This window comes from Ipomoea nil, unplaced genomic scaffold (assembly GCF_001879475.1).
Source record: "Ipomoea nil cultivar Tokyo-kokei standard unplaced genomic scaffold, Asagao_1.1 scaffold2480, whole genome shotgun sequence".
Taxonomy (NCBI): Eukaryota; Viridiplantae; Streptophyta; class Magnoliopsida; order Solanales; family Convolvulaceae; genus Ipomoea; species Ipomoea nil.
The window spans coordinates 2,370,277-2,397,177 of record NW_017618908.1 but is presented as its reverse complement, the minus strand read 5'-3'; the positions used below and the strand labels follow the sequence as shown (position 1 = coordinate 2,397,177).

The following is a 26,901-nucleotide window of genomic DNA, read 5'->3' as shown; positions in this document are numbered from 1 at the left end:
AGTTACTAGAGATTATAATAATACAAGGAAAAAAGCATGAAATTTGCAATTATTTTGATTTTTGAGATCTGAATGATAGATTTGCTATTATTTTATTATATATTCCGCATTAGATCTTTGAACCAATTGCACTTACTGGTTAAACTGTGTTTGCGTTACTTAAGAATGGGTTCAAGCAGCAGCAAGTCCAATGCTGCCGCCGATTCCCCGTCGCCGTCGCCTCCGCCGCCGTCAATTGCTGAGACGGCTCGATCCAGCCGAAGCAGAGTGTTCCAGTCGTCGTGTCTACGATCTAACGACTCCGACGGTGACGGTTCGCAGGTATATGTCCGCATTCGCTTCTCTGTTATCTTCTATTGCATATAGACTACAGAGTAGAACTTTGTTCGCATTGAGAAGATATGTTTTTCTTATTTTTAATTTTTTTGGTAGCAATTTTTGGCACTGAACTGAAGTATATGTTTAAGTAAAGGAATAATTTGTGGTTTGGCATTACTTTTTAGTGGAGTAAGTGCGATAAGTTTAGTTCAATCGCAAAGCAATGAAGGTTTGAACTATTGTGAGCTGTGGCGTTTTGTGTTAGGTTGTATGCAATGGCAAATGTTCATAGTTCTCTATTCTGTTTGCCCTTTCTTAACTAGTGTTGTTGACACCCAACTTAAACGAGGGATTAGGGTGGAGGTACTATTTGAGTATACAAAACAATGTGATTTTTCATGTAGCAAATATTGGTTAATGTATCTAACTTGCAAATATTGATTTTGACTAATGAATGTTGCTTGGATTTGGGATTCTAATGAGAACATGGTATTAACAAATCAGAACGTTTTTGACATAGACATGGGTATTAATGCATTTTAATATGAATGCCAACATTATTTCGTGTGAACATTCATGTTTAGGCTGTTCTCTCGAGTCTTAATTTATGTGTGTCTTTTACGTCTTTATGAACATTTTACTGTTTTCTGAACAAATTGGGTAAGTTTGCAATGTTGAGGTGTGCATAATTAAGTGCAAAGTTTCTATGCAAAATACTAGTATTTTACTATTTTCATGCTTGTACGCTATGCTGTTATACTCTGTAACTTTTTATTTGCATCATTGTTGATGAATAATTTATACAAGCTGCAGATTTCCAAACATCAATCTGAAGGAAATTGTAGCACTACGCCAACCACAGATGAAAATGAGACTGGAGGAGAAAAAAATGAATGTTATGAAAACGTTAAAGCAGAGCAGCCAGATGAAAACCATGTAAATTCTGATGTTGAGCTTGATGAGTGGCACCAATCAAGGTTTTATGATACTGTGTCCACAGTAGGTAATTCTTCTTCTTCAAGAGCTTTCTCATCCAGATCGTCAAATCTGCTGAATCGTTTCCTTCCTCGCCTGAGCTTCACTCCTGGTAATATCAGCTTCAGATTAAGCAGAGCAAATGATTTAGGAGGACAAGGAGCTCCTTCTGCTTCATCAAGAAGTTTTGTGCTTTCAAATGATGAAGATGATCTTCATCTTCAGTCATGTTCATCAGATAGATTTGTTAATAGAAGTGAAAGGCCAAGGAGTTGTGATTTTTTTCCTGTGTGCTTTGGTAATGGATCTCCTACAGAAAATCAAGATTTTGCCTCTAATAATGGTGATAGTTCATTACAAAACCAACATATAGCTTCTGGTCAAGGTTTGGTGAGAGATAATAATGATACTATAGTAGACAGTGATATAAATTTATTCTCTCCTGAGAGTTATGCTGATGGAATTGAGACAAGACTTTCTGATCGAAGAAGTGCACCTCGTGCGCCTGATGAAAGGAACATCCAATTCAGCAGAACTTTGAGTGTTGGTAGACTTCGTGGTAGAGTTCTTCGAAGATCACCTTTTCCGGAGTTTCGTCCTTTTCATCGGGAGATGGAAGTGAGACGTGCTAGTGAGGGTAGTCGGAGACAGGATTTGGTTGGTGGAATACGGCAGGCAATATCTGAAGATAATGACTCCATTACTCCAAGTTATTCTGGGCATGCATCTTCTGGTGTCTCAAATTCCGTATATCGAATTCTACATCATGAGGTTTCAAGGGCAACATATACCATTTATCATGAACTCCTGGATCATAGATCAAGTTTCTCTGAGCGGCGAAGAAGAATAAGATCTCAGGTGTGTTCAGTGTATAACAAGTTCCTTTAGTAATTATTTATTAGAATTTGACTTGATATACAAGCAGCCCATGATAAACAAGAGGCAGTTAAAAGGAGTAAATTCTGTTTCATAGTTCTAATATTGATTAATGCAACAAAGCTCAGTCTGCAATTCAAAACCTATATATGTTGTATGCACACATCTCTTTGTACCATTACTTGGTTATTTGGTACATATCTGGCTGCAGCCAAATTGGAAGAGATGCTCAAGTGTTTCCTCTGAGCGAGTCACCTTTTAAAGTAGAAGCCAACCTAGTTGTGCTTTGCCGAATGCTGGGGTTACCACTTTGGGTGTTCTTTTCAGTTATTTGTTCCTCTATTTGTGCTTTATCTAAATAATAGTTTAAATGTTTTCATAGGTACGCGCACTACGAAGGCTGAGAAGCCGTTTTGAGAACTTCTCTGGGCATACAAGACCTTGCATTTTATCTGGTCAACATAGATCGGGTAATTGCACATGTCGTAGGAGTTCTCAAGCTAATTCAGAGAATCACAATAGCATTAGGGCTAGCATATCGAGAAATCTTATGTTAGCAGAAGCTTTACTTGCGGTAATGTTACCAATCTATCAAACTCTCCCTCCCTTTTTCTAAATCAATATGAGTTGGAGATTTCTTACTCATCTTAGGTTCTGGATGAAATTCAGCAGCAATCTGTAGTATTATCCTCCCAGCCTTCTGTATCTTCAATTGGGTCTCTTCCGGCACCTAATGATGTGGTGGAATCCCTGCCTGTGAAAACATACAACAAATCACAAAATGATTTGAGCGAAGATGCTGCACAGTGAGTAGAAGCTCTTTAGTTTTGTTTGCCTTAGTTTACTGCAATATTTGGTGGTGACATAATGCTACATTACTTTCTTTTTTTGGTCTTCAAATAGATATTTCTCTTAGATCCAAGATATGAGAGGCTTAACCCAAACAAGGGAAAAATAAGGAAACTTTTATTATGTGCCTAATTAGATAATCTAGTAAAAAATAAGTTACTTTAGATGACGATGAACACTTCATATTACTTCCGAGATTCTGTCATTATTGAAGTTCAGTTTTCCTTTTCTCTTTTGGTCAGTATTGCTATCTTATTTTTACATTATTCTAACTTCTGACTTCTTCCATTGCTTATCATACAGATGTCACATATGTCTCGTGGACTACGATGATGGAGACAGTTTGCGTATATTGCCTTGCCACCATGATTTTCATAGGACTTGTGTAGACAAATGGCTTAAAGAAATTCACAGGTAAACACAAATATGGCTAATAATTCCCCAGTTGTTCACATCCAACTTTAAGGAGATGATGAAACTGATAAAAATGAAAGATTGTATTGCATGTATTCTTTCTATTACTAAGTGCATTCCCAAATGCAGGGTATGCCCACTTTGCCGAGGTGATGTCTGCAGATCTGACTTATTTGGTGCAGGGTCTGATCCTCTGTTGTTGTAGTTGGGAACCGAAGCTCAGCTCAGCTCGTGTTTTGATGCACTTAGTTATGGTGAGAGGTTTGGTCATGTTTTTGGTGAGGTTGTGTCATTGTGTTTGGCCAAATTTGTTTGAAAAGCAACCAACTTCTTATGCCATATGCTGAAATGCCCATGTTGAACTATGAGAGCAGATTTGTGTTTCCAGATTTGGTTGTAGGCTTTAGTTCTGGAGCACTATTCGAGTGCTGGGAAGTGTTAGTTTTACTCAATTGGTTAGAGCTTCTGGTTACCCATGTTCTCATGGTATTATTGTTTGGTATGCAAAAATTTGCACTAATTTTATACTCCGTATAATTTATTAATTGTATGGATTTAGTTTTGTTGTGTATATTAGTGTACAAGGATTTGGTGCCCGTAAGTTAGTTGAGGCGCAAATCGTGATTTAAATTCTCTACTAGTTTCAAAGGTATAAGCGGTGAAGGGTCGTTAAGTTTGAACCATTGGTAGTTCAATTAGTTTTTAGCTGGCAATGACGTATGATCGAGACTTGACAATTCAATTGTGATAGTTTCACCTTCTTGTGGGGTGGTTCCTTGTGGCACTAGGCACGAGTCCTTTCACTCGTTATACAGTGGATCGTGGTCTATGTAATGTTATGTGGACCATGGTTTACACAATGTTATGTGGATCATGATTTAATATGATTGTTAAATGAGAATATAGTAGAGTTAAAAAATAATATTTTAATGTTGTTAAAATGAAACTAGTGTGTGAGGAAAATGAAACTAAAAAAAGAGCTTATGCAATAAACATAATGCCAAATAAAACTATAATATAATTAAAATGATGTTTTAGTGTTGCTATAATGAAATTAGTGTTTGTGAAAAAATGAAATTAAAAAACAGAACTCGTACAATAACATATATTGTCAAATGAACTTAAACTAGCGTGTGTGAAAAAAAAAATCAAACTTATGCAATAACGTATATTGTATGAAATTGTAGTATAATTAAAATGATATTTTTGTATTGTTATAATAATAAAACTATTGTGTGTGAAAAATGAAACTAAAAAATATAGCAATATTTGTCAAATGAAACTGAAGTATAATTAAAATGATACGACATCGTTTTGCTTTATGGTACGTGATGCTACAACCTACATGGACCATGACCCACAGCAAAATTTGCCTCATTTTTCAGGTCAAAGTAGAAGTCCGTGCGAAAAAACTAGTTACAATTAAATTGGAAGATCTATTACTCAAAATTTACGGAGTAATTAATAAGCGAAATATTCATAAATGTACAGTTTGCATTTGTGAAATGCCAGGGCAAAGGTCAATCATATTTAGTAAGAAATATTTTTGTCTATACAAATAAAAATAAATTCCATTTTTGGTCCTTTCAAAAAAAAATTCCATTTTTGTTCAAACGCATAAAATATTTCCATTTCTGCATTATTTTGGTCCCACAAAAAAAAAAATGAAAATCTATAAGAAGCGAAGCTGTAAGCTGTTAATGGAGTGTGGAAGAGCGAGGTGAAACACTGAAACCGCCCCTTCGAAGACCAATCTATGGATTCCCAAAACCCAAACCCGAGCAATGACCAGAATTCGAACCCTAATCCCCGACCCCAACCGGCCCGCCGTCGTCCTCGTGGCATTGCCGCCAGAATGGCCGGTGACGCTGCCTCTGCTACTGCCAACAACAGCCGGAAGTTTCTCGAGCGCGAACGCCGGGCCATCACCGCCCGGATGCTGGACGGCCTCCGCCAGTACGACAATTTCAACCTCCCGCCCCGTGCTGACTTGAATCTAGTCGTCGGTGCCCTCGCCCGCGAGGCCGGTTTTACCGTCGACCCTGATGACACCGCTTATAGACTTTAGTTATTTTTGTTTAGTTCTGGAGCACTATTCGAATGCTGGGAAGTGTTAGTTTTACTCAATTGGTTAGAGCTTCTGGTTATCCATGTTCTCATAGTATTATTGTTTGGTATGCAAAAATTTGCACTAATTTTATAATTTTATATAATTTATTAATAGTATGGATTTAGTTTCGTTGTGTGTATTAGCGTACAAGCATTTGGCGGTCTGCAAGTTAATCGAGGCACAACTCGGGATTTAAATCCTCTACTAGTTTCAAAGGTATAAGCAATGAGGGATTATTAAGTTTGGGGCATAGGTAGTTCAATTAGTTCTTAGATGGCAATAACATATGATAGAGCCCTGACAGTTGTAGTGTGATAGTTTCACCCTCTTGTGAGGTGGTTCCTTGTGGGCACTAGGCATGAGTCCTTTCACCCGTGGGCCGTTGTTATACAATGGACTACGGTTCATATAGCGCTATGTGGACCATGATCCAATATGATTATCAAATAAAGCTATAGTAGAGTTAAAATGTGTACCAAATAAAATAGTAGAGTTAAAATGATACTTTAGCGTTCATGTGTAGTTGTATTTTTTTATCAACAATTTTGTAGTTAGGTCGCGCAGGTCTGACAATGTATTTTTTTTCAACAACTTTGTAGTTAGGTCGCGTTGGTCTGACAATGATATAAGAATAATTTTGTCTGATAAAAAAAAAATAATTGTACAATATTTGTAAAGTAATGTACAATTGCACCATTATAGAAATACATACCAAAAATATTAATTAATATTATAATGACCTATCATTCTAATAATGTAAAAGTATAATTGAAATATTGAGTCTTCTTCTAAATAATCAAAAGAAGATTAATTAAACGGAAAAAAAAAAAAGATTAACCTAAATTTTTTTTTAAAATTGCAAGAAAATGATTTTCAAAGTTCCTGATTTATAATCTTTGATGCTCAGTATTAAATGCTATGTATTTAGTCGGGCTAATTATTTGACCAAGGTTTATGTTAAATTTTAGTATATGTTTTACAATTATGCCAACTTTAATTGGGATGTAGTTCAAACCTAAGACCTTTCTTATATAAAATAATGAGTAAATTAAAAATAATAATTTTTTTTTTTGGTTTATATAAAAGGGATACCCTATTACATCAAATGCCTCCACTAAAGCTCAAACCTATCACCTCCAACATAGGAGAGCAATGTGGTACCATTGGACTACAAGACCCTTGGTAAAATAATACTCCGTAATTAGTTAACTGAATATGTACTAACGGAATGCAGAATTATTTAATGGAAGAAAATAATATAATAGAGAATAAATAAGGAAAATCATAAAAAAAAAAACTAAAATCAAAATAATATGAACCATTCATTGCAATAAACAATTACACCAACATTTTTTGTCATAATCTTTTATCACAATTGATCGCATTAGTTTGTGCCCTGTGGCGATGTGTTGCAAATAATTCTTTTGTTCGTCACAATTGAGCTTGTTATCCTGTCATAGTTTCCATTGTTTGTCAACATATATTCACATAAAAATTTACTATTCTTTAGTTATTTTTTTTTTTTTTTAGAGTTAATACCCAAAATCGTCCTCGACTATAGTGGTTTTTCTCAATTTCGTCCTAAACGACTTTGGTGACTTAATATCGTCCCAGACTTTTGTGTTTCGCTCAATTTAGTCCCAGACTTTTGTGTTTTTGCTCAATTTAGTCTCTCATTTGTTATTCTGTCCATTTGGTGTTAAATAAATAGACAATTCAGTAATTTTAATATTGGCATCTCTTTACTCATAGACATGTGAACTGCGAAATCCTTTTTTTTTTTTACGAATTACTCCCAGAATTACTCCTAAAACTGCGAATATAAAATTTGATTTGCAGGTCCGGGAGTAATTCTGGGTGTAATTCGTACAAGAAAGAGGAATTTCGCACTTCACAAGTTGAAAGTAAAGAGAGATCAATATTGACATTATTGAATTGTCCCTTTATTTAACACCAATTTGACGGAATAACAAATGGAGGACTAAATTGAGCGAAACACAAAAGTCTGGGACGATATTAGGTCACCAAAGTCGTTTAGGACGAAATTGAGAAAAACCACTATAGTCGATGACGATTTTGGGTATTAACTTTTTTTTTTTTTATGACAATGAGAACTCACAACTATTATGCAAAAATATGCACGAGGTAAATTATGTTCCTATATATTAATCCACAAACTACACATAAAAAATAAATTACACAACAACACTCTGTGCTAAGGTCCAATCCGGTGTCATCGTTTATTCTTTATTTGTTTTATTATATCCAGATTTGGAAGAAGACAGTGACGGATATATATATATATATATATATATATATATATATATATATATAAAGCAAAAACACCACTACTACTACTGCTATTTTGTAAAAGATACAATGTTGATTTTCTTAAAACCTGACGTCATATTGTTTTTAAAATATAAAATAATCTCGTAATTATTAACAATGCCGGTTAGTTTATAAAACTAACGTTAAAATCTTTTTTTTTTTTAAGTTATAAATTTATTTAATGTTTTAATGACTATTTTATTATAATCAACGTGATATGTCTGATGTTATATGCTATATTTGTAGTAATGCAATGATCCTATTAATATATTATCAATGACAACGTGTATGAAGAAATTGACAATACTAACTTTAATCAAATAATGTAATAATATTAGTTAATTATTATAGTCATTTGAGTCAATAGTACTCAATAAAATTTCAGTAATGTTCTTTTAACATTATCATAAAATTAATATTTCAATTAAAATTCGCCTTGTGTTCAAAACAAAAAAAAAAAAAAAAAAAAAAAAAAATTAAATTCGCATTATTTCCATTTCTGCATTATTTGGTCCCACAAAAAAAATCTATATAAGATGCGAAGCTGTGTTGTTAATGGCGTGTGGAGGAGCAAGGTGAAACCGCCAACCCGAACCCGAGCTACGACCGGAATTCGAACCCTAATCCCCAACCGGAACCGGCCTCCCGCCGTCCTGGTGTCTTTGCCGCCAGAATGACCGGCAACGCCGCCTCTTCTACTGCCAAAAAGAGCAGGAAGCTTCTCGAGCGCAATCGCCGGGCCTTCACCGCCCGGATGATGGCCGGCCTCCGCCATTACGGCAATTTCAACCTTCCGCGCCGTGCTGAAATGAATAAAGTCGTCGCCGCCCTCGCCCGCGAAGCCGGTTTTACCGTCGAGCCCGATGGCACCACTTATAGATCGGCACCTTCTTCTAACGTGGTCAGTAGTTCTATTTCTGGGTTTCTGAATTTGAATTTGATAGGGTTTATTACTTTCTTATTTAATTTATCATTGGGTTTAGGAAGGAACGAAGAAGGTTTTGTATCAATCAAAACATAATTATGAATTCTTTTCTTATTTTAATTAGTGTATTATCCTGCATGCAAAGTGTTGCCATATTATGAATGCTTTTCTTCCTCTTCGTACTTCGATCTTCTGCTCCCCAGAACAGAGCTCATCAATGCTTCTTGCAGCAGTTTCTTGCAGTAATCTCTTGGAATCACTGTAATTAAAAGAAAACTAAAAAATAGAGCGTAAATTTGTCAAATGAAATTGGAGTGTAATTAAAATGATACGAAATCGTTTTATTTTATGATCCATAATGCTACATGGAACATAGCCTACTTTAAAATTTGTCTCATTCCGTCCTTATGGATCAGGGTCCACCTTGTAAGGTGGATCCTGATTATAAATTTTGTGTTTTTAATATTGAAATTGTGAACTTCTAAAATATAAACTGTGTTTATAAGTTTGAGAAACTCGTAAATACAATACATGGTCATCACTAATTGTAAATTTTAAAAAAGTAAAATGTGTATCTTTGGACTTGGGTCTACTTTTCAAGTCTACGGAATAATTTGTTGCTTGGATAAGGGGTTCTTGGGATTTTAAACTTATAAATAATCAATGGATATATAACTTGTCACATTATTATAAATTAGTTAAATGGTACAAATTAATTTAAAATTTATGGCATTTATTATTAAAACTAGTTTTTTCTCGCGAGACACAAAAATATATGCTCAATATTTATATTTGGGAAAATAGCAGTTTTTCCCCCTGAGTTATATACTTATAGCACTTTTTCCCCCTCAATCATTTAGGTAAGCACATTAGTCCCCTCAATTATTCTAAAAGTGGTGGTTTTCCCCCCTGATATATTAAATTGACATTTCTACCCTTAAAGTGAACATTTTATTTATTTTACTTCTCCAACAAATTATTGTGTATACGTAGGGATGATCACGGTTCGGTTCAAATTGAACCGGACACTATAGCAATTGAATTAAAAGTTTTCGGTTATGATTCAGATCCAGAACCTAATATTTGGATTTCAATTTATTAAAATTATGAATAAAAAAATTGGATCCTGAACCGTGAACCGGCGATTTCAGATTTGGTTCGCGATTTTTGAACTGTCTTTATGTTAAAATTTTATTTTTTATTTTAAAATAGTCTAAATTCAACAATAAATGTATTTTATTTTTTCCGTTCAGAACATGAACCGTCCGTTCCGGTTCGCGATTTTAATAAACTCTAAATATCGAGTTTCGATTCTAAATTGTAATTGGAATATTTCGGTTTGGTTGGTATAGTGTTTGTTTGGTTTGAACCAAATTATGGTCATAATTTGTTGGAAAAGGAAAATAAATAAAATATTTATTTTAAATATTTATTTTAAGGGTAAATATGTCCCTTTAACATTTCAGGGAGGAAAACAGCCACTTGAATAATTCAGGGGGAAAAAGTGTTATAAGTATATAACTCAGGGGGAAGAAGTGCCATTTTCCCTTTATATTTTTTTAAAATAACTAACAAATCTTTACTAATTAAAATTTATTTATTATATTAATCCAATATATAATGTTTACAAATATTATATCATTAAAGAATATAAGAAAATATATAGTGAATGTATATGTATGATAACAATAATGAAAAAGATAACGTAAGTTATAATAATATAAGTATTTTTATTCAAAAAATTATATAGTATAACTCTAAAAGTACAATGTAACAAAAAATTATTACTATAAAATAGATATAAATTAGGAATATAACTTTGATTAAGACTTATTATTTTTTAGATTTAGATATCGAGGCTTAGATAGAACAAATAATGTATAAATTATGGAATAATTGTCAAATAAATCATTAATTTTTATGTCATAATGCAATTAAATTGAAAGACTTAGGACCCAAAATTAATACGGAATAATTAATATGATGCAATTAAATTGAAAGATCTATAACTCAAAATTAAATACGGAGTAATTAATAAGCGAAATATTAAGAAATTCCATTTTTGTTCAGACTCATAAAATATTTCCATTTCTGCATTATTTGGTCCCACAAAAAGAAAAAGAAATAAAAATGAAAATGCTAAGCTGTAAGCTGTTAATGGAGTGTGGAGGAGCGAGGTGAAACCGCCCCTTCCAAGACGAAGCTATGGATTCCCAGAACCCGAACCCGAGCTATGACCGGAATTCGAACCCTAATCCCCGACTCCAACCGGCCTCCCGCCGTCCTCGTGGCTTTGCCGCCAGAATGGAGAGAGAGAAGCAGAAGGAGCGCACCAAGTTTCGCGAGCGCGAGCTCGAGCGCGATCGCCGGCCTCCGCCAGTACGGCAGTTTCGCGAGCGCGATCCTCGGTGCCTTCGCCCGCCAGGCCGGTTTTACCGTCGAGCCCGATAGCAACACTTATAGACCGGCGGCTCCTTATATTTCTGGGTTTCTGAATTTGATAAGGTTTATTAGTTGGTTTTATCCAGCGAGGTGCTGATTTGTTTTAATTTCCACAGGTGGCTATCAAGTAATTTCGATGATATGGTTTTAATTTGCACAGGTGGCTTATCCAGCGAGGGTGGTTGGGAATCCACTTCCTGCTGGTTCTTTGAAAAATTGCTCAACAAGTGCGTCGATAGAGGCATCAGTTCTTAGAATTGATGAGAGCTTGTCTCCAGCTAGTTTTGATTCTGTTGTTGTACCAGATACGGGTGCAAAGGCTGATAAGTACACAAGTAGCAGCCCCATGAATTCATCAGGATGTTTAGAGGCTGATCAGGTGATCTAAAATATACATGAGTCATTTTGGTTTTGTTAAAAAGTATACTTTGAGCTTGTTTGGCCTGGCTAGAACTTGTTTATATATATATGCACTCCATATTTTGATACAAGCTTCTGAGAAAGAAAGAAGTTGAAATTTTTTTCAACATGTTTGGTTGATTAGATAGGAGTTCTTTTTGAAATAGACATGTTGTTTTGACAATTAAAACACTCTTTATACTAAAGATAGAATAAAAGACATGCATTTATTAGGTTAGAAGTCACCAAGCCAGCAAAATATTTGAAATTTCAAAAATGCCATTGATGCTTCATTAAATTGCTCAGACTTACTAGAAAAAGAGTTCATTTGAAAAGTGTGAATTTATAAGTCTTCCTCTTATCTACTTCAATTTATTTTTCCCCTCAAGTCCTCAACAATTAAGTTTAGACCAACTTTTAGTCTTTTAGAGTAGATAAGCTTCATTAAGTAGTTGACTAATCAAGTGCTCTATAGATTCCAATTTATGCCAATTCTTTAATTTCTTGGATTGTATATTATATTTTAATTTGTAACTTATTTCAGCCTCTTGTCTGCTCTAATCCATTGTCTTTATATTTTAAGTTTATGCACAAATGCTGAATAGGTAGACCATTTTCATCGAAAGTTTTTAATGTAAAATTCTAATGTGATGGGTGATGCAGCTTATGCAAGAAGTTCATAGGTGGGAGCATGAAAGTGTTTTTTTAGGAACTCCATATGTCCCTGTCTATGTTATGCTTTCTGTAAGTGTCCGTAGTTCTCCATTGCCGATTCTTTTCTTTAGTAGGTGAAGGGCAATCCTTTTCCATTAATTTATTTTCTTTGATTCTTGAAATTCTCCATGCATTCATGATCTAAAGGAATGAATGCAACATTATTTTTTGTTCACTATGTTCAGGCTTTCTTTTTCAGTCAATGCTAATATTAACAAGTTTCTTTCTTGCAGAGTGGCATAATTAACAATTCATGCCAATTAGTGGATCCCAGTGGTGTTAAACATGAATTACAACTACTAAAATCTTTAAACATAGATGGTGTAGTTGTAAATTGTTGGTGGGGGATTGTTGAAGGAAGGGAAGATCAGAAATATAAGTGGTCTAGATATAGAGAATTGTTCAATATCATCCGAGATATGGGATTGAAATTGCTGGTATGAAATTTCTGTTCTGGTACATTAGCGCATTTTACTGCTTCTGGTATATCAACTCATTACTGGTTCTAATAAATGAGTGAACATTTTTTTTGTCTGTAAGCATTGGGCTTTCTCTTTAGACATACATTCCAGAAATTTAGCTCAGTTATTTCATCATTTCTAGTTTTGCCTACTTTGTCCCTCTGCCCTGTGGGCTGTGAACCCAAAAATAGAGAAATGATATGCAGAAATTGGTATTTCGCCACTTGGAAGATTTTTTCTCTAATGCCTTGTTCAGATGGATTGTTTATTAACTGTCTTCTTCTCTTCTGAAGGTTGTAATGGCGTTTAATGCTTATGGTGGAAATGAATTCAATGTGGATATATGTCTCCCTCAGTGGGTTTTGAAGATTGGAAAACACAGCCCGGAAATATTCTTCACTGATCGTGTAGGAAGATGTAATACTGAATGTCTTTCTTGGGGAATAGATAAGAAGCGTATTTTAGAACATAGAACTGGTCGAGAGGTATCAAAATTTTCTAATTCAATTGTTTTTTTTTTTTTTTTTGTTTATTGGGTGATGAGGGAAACTCATAGTCACTACCTGAGAGTGTGCACTGGGTAAACCCTGATCCTAGGTAAATTTTCTTATTCTTGACAAGAAGGAAGAGTGCTATGAGTGCTCTTTCTTCTTGGTCCCAGGAAGGGCATTCTATTACATTATCCTTCTTCAGAGTTGATTTATAAGTTTGGTGCTTTATGCACCTCATGCATCTCCCCTTTTCAATTCATACATCTATTTTATTTTTATGTAAGGAGTATCTAACTATTCTAGAAAGCAAATAGTATTATTCTGCATAATTTTCCTGTTAACTTTGAAATTGGTTGCATTAATCCTCATTTGTAATCCAAATTTTGCAGGTTTGTTATGAATTCATGAGAAGCTTTCGAGCTGAGTTTAATGATTTGTTCACTGAGGGTCTCATTTCTGCTGTGGAAGTTGGACTTGGAGCTTCTGGGGAGTTGAAGTACCCTTCTTTTTCTGAAAGAAATGGATGGAGATTTCCGGGTATTGGTGAATTTCAGGTATCTATTTGCTCATTACACCAAGGTCTATGAATTCATTTCTATTAATCCTTTTATAGTATCTTCTTAGTTGTCAAGTTTAATCCAATCTATTTCCTTTCATAATGTATTGGCAGTAAATGCTTTTTGTAGTGCTATGACATAAGCAGAACCTCTAATGTATTGGAAGTAAACCCACTCTCTAGAATGGTGTTGTAATGTTGATCCTCACAAGCACGTCCTCCAATTAGAACTGTGTGATGTAAAAGGAGGCCGTTTCCCGATCAGTAAAACGAACACTAGGCTCAAAAGTAGCAATTAACTTCTGTCCAAGGACAATATAGATTACAAACAATTCTTTACATTTCTAAATTGGTAATTGACACACTAAAATAGGACTCAGAATAATTCCTCTTTAATCTGTTACCATAATTTGTATGTAGCTTCTGTATTATTCTATATACTAACTGTAATCTTGCTATCCGCGTCTAACGTATATTCATTCATGCTATGTGTTTTCAATGCTATGCTTCTCCCTCTTGCAGTGTTATGATAAGTTTCTTCTGTCACGTCTTAAAAATGCTGCAAAGAAACGAGGGCAACCTTCCTGGGCAATGGGGCCTGAAAATGTTGGTTGTTATAATTCTAGGCCACATCAGACTAGATTTTTCCGTGAACAAGGTGATTATGATAGCTACTATGGACGATTCTTCCTCCAGTGGTATACCCAGGCCTTAATAGATCATGCTGATATCATTCTGTCAGCTGCAACTAAAGCATTTGATGAAACACCGTTAGTTGTGAAGGTATGTATCTATGTGTATGTACACATGTAAACGTTGGAACCTAAGGCATCTACTTATTTGTTTGCTACGGAGTATTTGTTCTTGAGTGACGAGGGAAATCTGCAACCCCTACCCGAGGGTGTGCACTGGGTAAACCCCACTTTGTTGACCCTACCCGAGGGAAGTTGGATGGTCTAGAGCCAAAAACATTTACCTGAGGGTGTGCACGGGGTAAACCCCGCTTTGTGACCCTACCCGAGGGTGTGCACTGGGAAATGACCAGTTTTTCCTCATTTCCTGCAGATTCCGGGAATTCATTGGTGGTATTTAACGAGCAGCCATGCAGCCGAACTCACTGCTGGATATTACAACACATCAAACCGAGATGGCTATTCTCCACTCTTTGAGGTCCTCAAAAAACACAATGCGACAATGAAGTTAGTCAGCAAGGAAACACAGATTTCACCCGGCGATCTTGTTGAAGCATATGCAGATCCCATTGGGTTGTGTTGGCAGGTTCTTGCATTCTCAACTTTGCTCATAACTAACTACCCACAACTCTTAAAAATCTGTATGCTAACTTCACGAAAACTTTTTCCTTAGGTCCTAAATGGTGCTTGGGATAAGGGAGTAGCTATAGCTGGTCATAACGCCCCCCGGGGTTATGATAGAGAAACATTTATGAGACTCGTGGAGACATCAAAGCCAAGAAATGATCCTGAACGACACCACTTTACATTCTTTGTACTCGAACGGCCATGGCAGCAGCGGGTTCAAACGACAGAGAACATCTCAGAATTAGAATACTTTGTTAAATGCATGCATGGCTATGCATAGTACCATTTTTGGGTTCTTCTCTCTTATATTTGCTTCACAAAGCATATCTGTACTATATTACAGGATTCTTATCCTTGTGTCAAGGCATCAAAATACATCATGAATCTTAATTCCTGAATCTGAAATATATCATAGGATTGTTTTGAGCCAGTCTTTATTTATTTACTTTTAATTAGTGTTTTATTAATATGAAGTTGAGTCTGCATTTGCCGTGCGGTATAGTTGTGGTTCTTCCAAATGAGATGTCACAGGTTTGAACTCTAGTGGGACATTGATTCTTTGTGCTTTAATAAGTTGAGAATCTATAAATAGATATTACTATGTAACATAGTCAGTAGTATTAAAAATCTAGTTGAGTTAGTCTTTTTTTTTTTTTTGGGCTGGTTGGGGGGAGTTGAGTTGAGCTGTTGTCGAATTATAATTATAATAATAAGAATAATTATTATTATTATTATTTTTACTAATCTAAAATCAAGTAGAGTTAGGCTATATTCTTTATATATAAAAACTATTATTTTTTTCAACTAATATGGAGTCAAATTGAGTTATTATTATTTTTCACTAATTTAGATACGAGTTGAGTTTCAAATTAATTTTAAATCAAGTTGAGTTGTTTTTTTTTTTTGAAAGAAAAGGAGGGTTGAAACCCAAATCAAGTTGAGTTGTTAAACATTTAAACTAGAGTTTTAGTTTGACTAATTTAGAATCAATCAAACTGAATTGTTGTATGCATTAATGAACTATTATAATTTTATTCTTTTAAATACTGTCTATCCAAATAATGTCTACTCTGAAGTAATAAGCTAAATAGGTATGAAGTATTATAATTTTATTTTTTTATTTGACTAATTTAGAATCGAAGTGAATTATGTTTTTGGACTAATATAGAAAGTCCATATGTCCTTCACTCCTTTGACAGCGAGTCATGGTCACTGAAGAAACAAAATCTTGAATTGTATTCCACATTTTTCAGACAAAATTTGCCCGAGAATGGTTCTCTCAAATGGCTTCGCCGGAACGGGAAGGACCAATTACACTTCTCCCAGTTCTTGTTTTAATAATAAATTTTAAATAAAATTGAAAACAAAAATTAAATAAAAAAAGTATAAAAAAAAAAATGACCCGTCAATTTTTTTTTAAAATTTATTATTAAAAATTATTAAAAATGTCAACTCCGCTACCACGTAAGCAAGTAATCTGCTAAAATTGATGGTAACCTGCTGTCAGGTGAAATTGCATACATTTGGAGTGTTCAGTGACCTAATTGCATTTTCAGGTTACGTTCAGTGGCCAATTTGAACCTTATTCCATAAAACTATAGTGTATATAAAATAAAATTAAATAACATTTTCACATATTTGAGTCTATAAATATCGAAATGAAACTGTAGTTGTGTTGAACTAAAACTGCAGTGTATACAAAATGAAACTGAATAACAGAGTTACTTTTTGCGAAAGGGTGCGGAACGACGGAAAACGAATGCGGTTTCTTTTCATTTAACAAAACGACGTCGTTTTGATGCGCGGTGCATAATCGGTTATGCACCGCGGTGCACGATATAATTTGTCTTTCTTGTGGGCACTAGGCATGAGTCCTTTCACCCGTGGGCCGTTGTTATACAATGGACTATGGTCCACATAGCGCTATGTGGACCAATGATCCAATATGATTGCCAAATGAAGCTATAATAGAGTTAAAATGTGTACCAAAGAAAATAGTAGAGTTAAAATGATACTTTAGTGTTAATGTGTAGTTGTATTTTTTATCAACAACTTTGTAGTTAGGTCGTGTAGGTTTGACAATGATATAAGAATAATTTTGTTCGATAAAAAAATAATTGTACAATATTTTTAAAGTAATATATAATTGTACCATTATAAAAATACATATAAAAAATATTAATTAATATCATAATAACCTAAGTCATTTCAAAATGTAAAAGTATAATTGAAATATTAACTATTCTTCTAAATAATCAAAAGAATATTAATTAAAAGAAAAAAAAAAGGAAAAAAAAAAATGTAACCTAAATTTGTTGTTGTTGTTGTTTTTTTTTTTTTTTTTGTTTTTTTTTTTAAATGCAAGAAAATGATTTTCAAGGTTCCTGATGTATAATCTTTGATGCTCAACATTGAATGTTATGTATTTAGTCGGACTAATTATTTGACCAAAGTTTATGTTAAATTTTATATTGTATTTTTAAATACATTTTAAAATATTCGTAGTATATGTTTAATAATTATGTCAACTCTGGTTGGAATGTGGTTCGAACCTAAGACCTTTCTCATATAAAATAATGAGTAACTTAAGAATAATAAATAGTTAACAGAATATTCCGTTACTAAAGTTTATACTAACGAAATACAGAGTTATTTAAGAGAAAAAAATAATATAATATATGGTAAATAAGAAAAATTATTAAAAAAATACTAAAATCAAAATAATATGAACCATTCATTTCGATAAACAATTACACCAAATATTTTTTTGTTTCCGTTAAAGACCTATCTTTATTAACGCTTATTAGATTTGTAGATTGTATATTTCTACCAATTTGGCTTTATATATATTCCTATCTATTTTCCGCTTCATTTATCATCGTGATTCATTATAAATTATAATACATTTGTAAATTTGGTTCCTTTCTTACGTAAGAAATTGATTAGGGTTTGCATTGGGAAGGGTGGTCCATGGTTGCCTTCTTTCGGGCACTTCTTCCAAATCCGGAAGAAGACAGTATTTCTTACTAAAAAAGGAACCCGAATTTACTATGTATTATTATTTAAAATGAATTATTTAAAGAAAAAATGATGATTATGTTTACTCCAATTTTATTTGTTTTTCATTTTTTCATTTTCTCGAATTTGCCTTGTGTTAAAAAAAAATTTAAATTCACACTGGAGTGTGCACTACGTGCCACGAGCGTGCGTGGCTAGTTACGAAATAATTATCAAATAAATTATTAAATTTTCTGTCACAATGCAATTAAATTTAAAGATTTAGGACTCAAAATTTAATAATTAATAAGCAAAGTATTCATAAATTTACAGTTTGCATTTGTGAAATGCCAGGGCAAAGGTCAATCATATTTAGTAAGAAATATTTTCGTCTACCCAAATAGAAATAAATTCCATTTTTGGTCCTTTCAAAAAACAAATTCCATTTTTGTTCAAACGCATAAAATATTTCCATTTCTGCATTATTTTTGTCCCGCAAAAAAAATTTGAAAATCTATAAGAAGCGAAGCTTTAAGCTGTTAATGGAGTGTGGAAGAGCGAGGTGAAACACTGAAAATCTGAAACCGCCCCTTTCAATACCAATCTATGGATTCCCAGAACCCGAACCCGAGCAATGACCAGAATTCGAACCCTAATCTCCGACCCCAATCGACCCGCCGCCGTCCTCGTGGCGGCAGAATGGCCGGTGAATTCCAAAACCAAACTATGGATTCTCAGAACCCGAGCAATGGCCGGAATTCGAACCCTAATCCCCGACCCCCACGGCCCCCCCGCCATCCTCGTAGCTTAGCCGTCAGAATGGCCGGCGGCGCTGCCTCTGCTACTGCCAACAACAGCAGGATGTTTCTCGAGCGCGAACGCCGGGCCATCACCGCCCGGATGTTGGACGGCCTCCGCCAGTACGGCAATTTTAACCTCCCGGCCCGTGCTGGCTTGAATCTAGTCGTCGGCGCCCTCGCCCGCGAGTCCGGTTTTACCGTCGAGAACGATGGCACCACTTATAGATCGCCGGTAGCTCGTTCTAACGTGGTTAGTATTCAGCACTATAGCCAGTTCTATTTACTACTACTGCTTATATATATTTCTGGGTTTCTGAATTTTGTTATAAGGTTTATTACTTATTTTATTTTATTTTATTTATCATTGGGTTTATGAAGGAAGAAGGTTTTGTATAAAACAAAACATAATTATGAATGCTTTAGTTATTTTTGTTTTGGATTGGAAATGTCTCATACTACTGTATGTCTAGAATTTGAAATTTTTTTATCAATTACAAAGTTAGAATCTCGAAGCAACTTATTCGTATTATTGATTTGAACCGATCAGTTATGGTCAATCTAAACTGATTTATCTCCTTGTAATCATTTATCGATTAGAGAATTTATTTGCACATTCTCAGATAGTGGTTACAGGTTTCTTCGTCATTCAAATAGCTCTTTAGTGTATTATCAATTTATCATGCACGCATAGTTTACGTGTGCGTTGGTTCTAGCCCCATAGTAGAGTTGCCCATACTCACGTCCTCCACCTGTGCTTCCAATGTCTCGCTTTTCTTCGTCTTCGTACTTCGTTCAAGGAGATCTTGATCCTCCGAGTTTCTGTTCCCTAGAACAGGGCTCATCAACGCTTCTTACTGCAGTTTCTTAGAATCACTATAATTATAATGATACTTTAGTATTATTATAATGAAATTATTGTGCGTGAAAAATGATGCTACATGGACCATGGCCCACATCAAAATCTGCCTCCTTTCGTTGTTATATTATAGAACCAGGGTCCACCTTGGTCCTAAATTGTGTATTTTTAGTGTTGGAATTGTGAAATTCTTAAATATAAATTGTGTTTATAAATTTTGGAAATTTATGAATACAATCATCACTAATTGTGAATTTTTAAAAGTTAAATTCTGTATCTTTCAACTTAATTGGCTTCACCTTGCAAGGTGGACTCGAGTCCACGGGTGAACTTATAATTTATAAATAATCAATGGATATATAACTTATTATGACATTATTATAAATTACATAAATGATACAAATTAAGTTTAAAATTATGGCATTTATTATTAAAACTAGTCTTTTGAATACGCAAAAATATATGCTCAATATTTATATTTTTTAAAATAACTAAAAAAAAAATTCTTACTAATTGAAATTTATATAAAATCAAATTTATTTATTATATTAATCCAATATATAATGTCTACAAATATTATTTCATTACAGAATATAAGAAAATATATGGTGAACGTATGTGTATAGTAACATTAATGGAAAAGATAATGAAAGTATAATAGTAGGAATATTTTTGTTCAAAAAAAATTATATAATACAACTCTAAAAGCACAATATACAAAATAATTAGTACTAAAAACATGAATATAAATGAGAAAATTAACTTTGATTAAGACTTATTATATTTTTAGATTTAGATATAGACACTTGGATAGAATATGAATTGTGGTTTCTATAAATTATGAAATAATTGTCAAATAAATCATTAAACTTTGTTTCATAATACAATTAAATTGAAAGATTTAGGACTCAAAATTTAATAATTAATAAACGAAGTATTAATATGGGAAAGATCTATAACTGAAAATTTAATACGGAGTAATTAATAAGCGAAATATTAAGAAGGGAAAATGACACTTTTTGCCCCTGAGTTATATACTTATAGCACTTTTTCCCCCTCAATTATTTAGGTAAGCACATTAGCCCCCTCAATTATTCTAAAAGTGGTGCTTTTTCCCCATGATATATTAAATTGACATTTATACCCTTAAAGTAAACATTTTATTTATTTTACTACTCCAACAAATTATTGCGTATACGTAGAGATGACCACGGATCGGTTTGAATTGAACCGGATACTAAAGCAATCGAATTACTCCTAATAGTTTTCGGTTATAATTCAAATCTAGAACCCAATATTTAAATGTCAATTTATTAAAATTATGTATCAAAAAAATTGAATCTTGAACCGTGAACCGGCGGTTCCGGATTCGATTCGCGATTTTGAACCGTCTTTATTTTAAAATCTTATTTTTTATTTTAAAATAGTATAAATTCAACAATAAATGTATTTTATTTTTTCAGTTCGGAACATGAACCGTCCGTTCCGGTTCACGATTTTAATAAACTCTAAATATCGAATTTTGATTCTAAATTGTAATTGAAATATTTCAGTTTGGTTGCTATAGTGTTTGTTTAGTTTGATCCAAATTATGGTCACAATTTGTTGGAGAAAAAAATAAATTAAATATTTAATTTAAGGGTAAATATGTCCATTTAACATTTCAGGGGAAAAAACAGGCACTTCAATAATTTAGGGAAAAAAAATGCTATAGGTATATAACACAGGGGGAAAAAGTGTCATTTTCCCTATTAAGAAATTCCATTTTTGTTCAGACTCATAAAATATTTCTATTTCTGCATTATTTGGTCCCACAAAAAGAAAAAAAATGAAAATCAACAAAATGCGAAGCTGTAAGCCGTTAATGGAGTGTGGAGGAGCTAGGTGAAACCGCCCCTTCCAAGCCCAAGCTATGGATTCCCAGAACCCGAACCCGAACCCGAACTATGACCGGAATTCGAACCCTAATCCCCGACCCCAACCGGCCTCCCGCCGTCCTCGTGGCTTTGCCGCCAGAATGGCCGGCAACGCTGCCTCTGCTACTGCCAACAAGAGCAGGAAGGAGAGAGAGAAACAGAAGGAGCGCACCAAGTTTCGCGAGCGCGATCGCCGGGCCTTCACTTCCCGGATGATGGCCGGCCTCCGCCAGTACGGCAATTTCGACCTCCCGCCCCGTTCTGACATGAATGACGTCCTCTCTGCCCTCGCCCGCCAGGCCGGTTTTACCGTCGAGCCCGATGGCAACACTTATAGACCGGCAGCTCCTTCTAACGTGGTCAGTAGTCAGTACTAGTTCTAGTTACTACTACTGCTCCTTATATTTCTGGGTCTGAATTTGGTTTGATAGGGTTTATTACTTTATTATTTGATTATTTAATTTATTAAGACATTATGAAACCTTCAGAATGGTGCTACAGGAAATCTAAGAACACTAAAAATACTAAAGCTATATTTGTATGCATTATGATTAAATTTTATCTGGTTATATATACTTCTAAAATGATGAAATGGTGATAAGGTTCTTACTATATCCTTGAAGAGTTACAGGAACTTTCATGAATACAGTGGGCTCTAGGATTTAATGTATCTATAGTTATATGTGTGTATTCAGAAGAGATGAATGCTTAATAGCTTTTGGATAGTCTTAAATTTGCTATCCTAAATAATAAGCAAAAGGAGGCTAGGTGAACTGCTTGTAAATATCATTTCTTGTGCACATTTTGATATGTTATTGTTAACTGCTCTGAAAGAGACTGTCAAGTAATTTCCATGATATGGTTTTAATTTGCACAGGTGCCTTATCCAGCGAGGGTGGTTGGGAATCCACTTCCTGCTGATTCTTTGAAAAATTGCTCAACAAGTGCATCGATAGAGGCATCAGTTCTTAGAATTGATGAGAGCTTGTCTCCAGCTAGTTTTGATTCTGTTGTTGTACCAGATACGGGTGCAAAGGCTGATAAGTACACAAGTAGCAGCCCCATGAATTCATCAGGATGTTTAGAGGCTGATCAGGTGATCTAAAAGATACATGAGTCATGTGGAACAAATATCACTTGTCATTTTGGTTTTGTTAAAAAGTATACTGTGAGCTTGTTTGGCCTGGCTAGAACTTGTCTATATATATGTGTGTTTGTGTGTGTACACTGACTATATATATATGCACTCCATATTTTGATACAAGCTTCTTAGAAAGAAAGAAGTTGAAAAATTTTTCAACATGTTTGGTTGATTAGATAGGAGTTATTTTTGAAATAGACATGTTGTTTTGACAATTAAAACACTCTTTATACTAAAGATAGAATAAAAGACATGCATTTATTAAGTTAGAAGTCACCAAGCCAGCAAAATAATTGAAATTTCAAAAATGCCATTGATGCTTCATTAAATTGCTCAGACTTACTAGGAAAAGAGTTTATTTGAAAAGTGTGAATTTATAAGTCTTCCTCTTATAGTCTTATCTACTTCAATTTATTTTTCCCCTCAAGTCCTCAACAATTAAGTTTAGCCCAACTTCTAGTCTTTGTTGAGTAGATAAGCTTCATTAAGTTGTTGACTAAACAAGTGTTCTATAGATTCCAATTTATGTGAGTTCTTTAATTTCTTGGATTGTATATTAAATTTTAATTTGTAACTTATTTCAGCCTCTTGTCTGCTATACTCCATTGTCTTTGCATTTTAAGTTTATGCACAAATGCTGAATAGGTAGACCATTTTCATTGAAAGTTTTTAATGTAAAATTCTAATGTGATGGGTGATGCAGCTTATGCAAGAAGTCCATACGGGAGAGCATGGACATGATTTTTTAGGAACTCCATATGTTCCTGTCTATGTCATGCTTTCTGTAAGTGGCCTAATTTCTCCATTGCTGATTCTTTTCTTTAGTAGGTGAAAGGGCAATCCTTTTCCATTAATTTATTTGCTTTGATTCTTGAAATTCTCCATGCATTCATGATCTAAAGGAATGAATGCAAGATTATTTTTTGTTCACTATGTTCACCCTTTCTTTTTTAGTCAATGCTAATATTAACAAGTTTCTTTCTTGCAGAGTGGCATAATTAACAATTTATGCCAATTAGTGGATCCCAGTGGTGTTCAACATGAATTACAACTACTAAAATCTTTAAACATAGATGGTGTAGTTATAAATTGCTGGTGGGGGATTGTTGAACGACGTAATCAGGAATATAAGTGGCTTGGATACAAAGAATTATTCAATATCATCCGAGATATGGGATTGAAATTGCAGGTATAAAATTTATGTTCTGGTACATTAACGCATGTTACTGCTTCTGGTATATCAGCTCATCACTGGTTCTAATAAATGAGTGAACATTTTTTGTCTGTAAGCATTGGGCTTTCTCCTTAGACATACATTCCAGAAATTTAGCTCAGCTATTTCATCATTTCTAGTTTTGCCTACTTTGTCCCTCTGCCCTGTGGGCTGTGGACCCAAAATTAGAGAAATGATATGCAGAAATTGGTATTTCTCCACTTGGAAGATTTTTTCTCTAATGCCTTGTTCAGATGGATTGTTTATTAACTGTCTTCTTCTCTTCTAAAGGTTGTAATGGCGTTTAATGCCTATGGTGGAAATGATTTCAATGTGGATATATCTCTCCCTGAGTGGGTTTTGAAGATTGGAAAAGACTGCCCGGAAATATTCTTCGCTGATCGTGTAGGAAGATGGAATACTGAATGTCTTTCTTGGGGAATAGATAATGAGCGTATTTTAGACCGTAGAACTGGTCGAGAGGTATCAAAATTTTCTTAATTCATTTTTTTTTTTTTTTTTTTTTGTTTATTGGGTGATGACTGATGAGGAGTATCTAACTATTCTAGAAAGCAAATAGTATTATTCTGCATAATTTTCCTGTTGACTTTGAAATTGGTTGCATTAATCCTCATTTGTAATCCAATTTTTGCAGGTTTATTATGAATTCATGAGAAGCTTTCGAGCTGAATTTAATGATTTGTTCACTGAGGGTCTCATTTCTGCTGTGGAAATTGGACTTGGAGCTTCCGGGGAGTTGAAGTACCCTTCTTTTTCTGAAAGAAATGGATGGAGATTTCCCGGTATTGGTGAATTTCAGGTATCTATTCGCTCATTACACCAAGGTCTATGAATTCATTTCTATCAATCCATTTATAGTATCTTCTTACTAACTGTAATTTTGCTATCCACATCAAACATATATACATTCATGCTATGTGTTTTCAATGCTATGCTTCTCCCTGCTGCCTTGGTGAAATTAGTGATCGACGTCTTTCCCCCTCTTGCAGTGTTATGATAAGTTTCTTCTGCAAAGTCTTAAATATGCTGCAGAGAAACGAGGGCAACCTTCCTGGGCAATGGGGCCTAATTATGTTGGTTGTTATAATTCTAGGCCACATGAGACTAGATTTTTCCGTGAAAAAGGTGATTATAATAGCTGCTATGGACGATTCTTCCTCCAGTGGTATACCCAGGCCTTAATAGATCATGCTGATACCATTCTGTCAGCTGCAACTGAAGCATTTGATGAAACACCGTTAGTTGTGAAGGTATGTATCTATGTGTATGTACACATGTAAACCTTAGAACCTAAGGCATCTACTTATTTGTTTGCTATGGAGTATTTGTTTTTGAGTGGCGAGAGAAATCTGCAACCACTACCTGAGGGTGTGCATTGGGTAAACTCCGTTTTGTGACCCTACCCGAGGGTGTGCACTGGGTAAACTCCGTTTTGTGACCCTACCCGAGGGAAGTTGGATGGTCTAGAGCCGAAAACATTTACCTGAGGGTGTGCACTGGATATGCACGGGATAAACCCTACTTTGCGACCCTACCCAAGGAAAATCTGTAACCACTACCCGGGGGTGCACACTGGGAAAATGATGAATTTTTCCTCATTTCCTGCAGATTCCGGGAATTCATTGGTGGTATAAAGCGAGCAGCCATGCAGCAGAACTCACTGCTGGATATTACAACACATCAAACCGAGATGGCTATTCTCCACTCTTTGAGGTCCTCAAAAAACACAATGCGACAGTGAAGTTAGTCAGCAAGGAAACACAGATTTCACCCCACGATCTTGTTCAAGCATATGCAGATCCCAATGGCTTGTGTTGGCAGGTTCTTGCATTCTCAACTTTGCTCATAACTAACTACCGACAACTCTTAAAAATCTGTATGCTAACTTCACGAAAACTTTTACCTTAGGTCCTAAATGGTGCTTGGGAAAAGGGAGTAGCTATAGCTGGTCATAACGCCCCCGGGGATTATGATAGAGAAACATTTATGAGACTCGTGGAGACATCAAAGCCAAGAAATGATCCCTATCGACACCACTCCACATTCTTTGTACTCGAACGGCCATGGCAGCGGATTCAAACGGCAGAGAACATCTCAGAATTAGAATATTTTGTTAAATGCATGCATGGCTATGCATAGCAGAGCCGTTCCAATAAAAATTTGGGTCATGTACAATATCTTAATTTGTAGCCTTTTTTTTTTTCAAGTAATTTCGATATATAAATAGTAGTTGTTCAAAAAGCTGTATCAAAATATAAATATTGTATAAAAATACTTCTAAAATTTTATTTAAAAAGTGACATGAGCCGTGCACATTTAGATGCAAAATCATTTATCAAACTTTTGATATCAACTTCTTCCAAAAGCTCATTTTCAATGGAGATTAAAGCATATCTGTACTATATTACAGGATTCTCATCCTTGTAATAGTACTGATGCATAATATTTAATATTATCTAAACTAAATTTTAGGTGAAAATTGAAAAATTAAAAAATAGAAAATAGAGAACAATTTTCTATTAGTAAACAAGTTTTCAAAGAATGAAAACTAAAAAAATTAGAAAACAGATAATAGTTTTTGGTTAGTAAACGGACCCATAATCTTAATTCCAGAATCTGAAATATATCATAGGATTAGAATCTGAAATATATCATGGGATTGTTTTGAGCTAGTCCTTATTTATTTATTTATTTTTAATTAGTTTTTTATTAATATGAAGTTGAATTGTGCAATTATTGTGCGGTATAGGTTCTTCCCAAATGAGAAGTTACAGATT

The 26,901-nt window shown here is 34.4% G+C and overlaps 3 protein-coding genes across 4 annotated transcripts; all 3 read left to right on the top strand.

Moving 5' to 3' along the window:
• LOC109153223 lies at positions 1-3,990 on the top strand. Of its 2 annotated transcripts, none has more exons than XM_019301062.1 (6): positions 1-321; positions 1,132-2,151; positions 2,552-2,743; positions 2,839-2,975; positions 3,322-3,432; positions 3,562-3,990. In XM_019301062.1, the coding sequence occupies exons 1-6, from the start codon at positions 73-75 to the stop codon at positions 3,635-3,637; spliced, it is 1,785 nt and encodes a 594-aa protein (XP_019156607.1). In that variant the 5' UTR covers positions 1-72; the 3' UTR covers positions 3,638-3,990. The 2 variants fall into 2 exon arrangements, with proteins under 2 accessions (XP_019156607.1, XP_019156608.1); XM_019301063.1 differs by having other exon boundaries at positions 2-321; positions 2,842-2,975.
• A 4,556-nt stretch (positions 3,991-8,546) lies between these two features.
• On the top strand, positions 8,547-15,574 carry LOC109152738 (beta-amylase 8-like). The gene is made up of 9 exons (XM_019300387.1): positions 8,547-8,774; positions 11,401-11,619; positions 12,303-12,383; positions 12,587-12,790; positions 13,108-13,299; positions 13,695-13,859; positions 14,384-14,644; positions 14,927-15,139; positions 15,227-15,574. Exons 1-9 carry the CDS (start codon positions 8,547-8,549, stop codon positions 15,458-15,460), a joined length of 1,797 nt encoding a protein of 598 aa, XP_019155932.1. The 3' UTR covers positions 15,461-15,574.
• On the top strand, positions 10,940-26,381 carry LOC109153222 (beta-amylase 8-like). Its single transcript, XM_019301061.1, has 10 exons — positions 10,940-10,975; positions 21,718-22,108; positions 22,627-22,845; positions 23,594-23,674; positions 23,879-24,079; positions 24,395-24,586; positions 24,759-24,923; positions 25,114-25,374; positions 25,733-25,945; positions 26,033-26,381. The coding sequence occupies exons 2-10, from the start codon at positions 21,746-21,748 to the stop codon at positions 26,261-26,263; spliced, it is 1,926 nt and encodes a 641-aa protein (XP_019156606.1). The 5' UTR covers positions 10,940-10,975; positions 21,718-21,745; the 3' UTR covers positions 26,264-26,381.
• Positions 26,382-26,901: the final 520 nt, after the last annotated feature.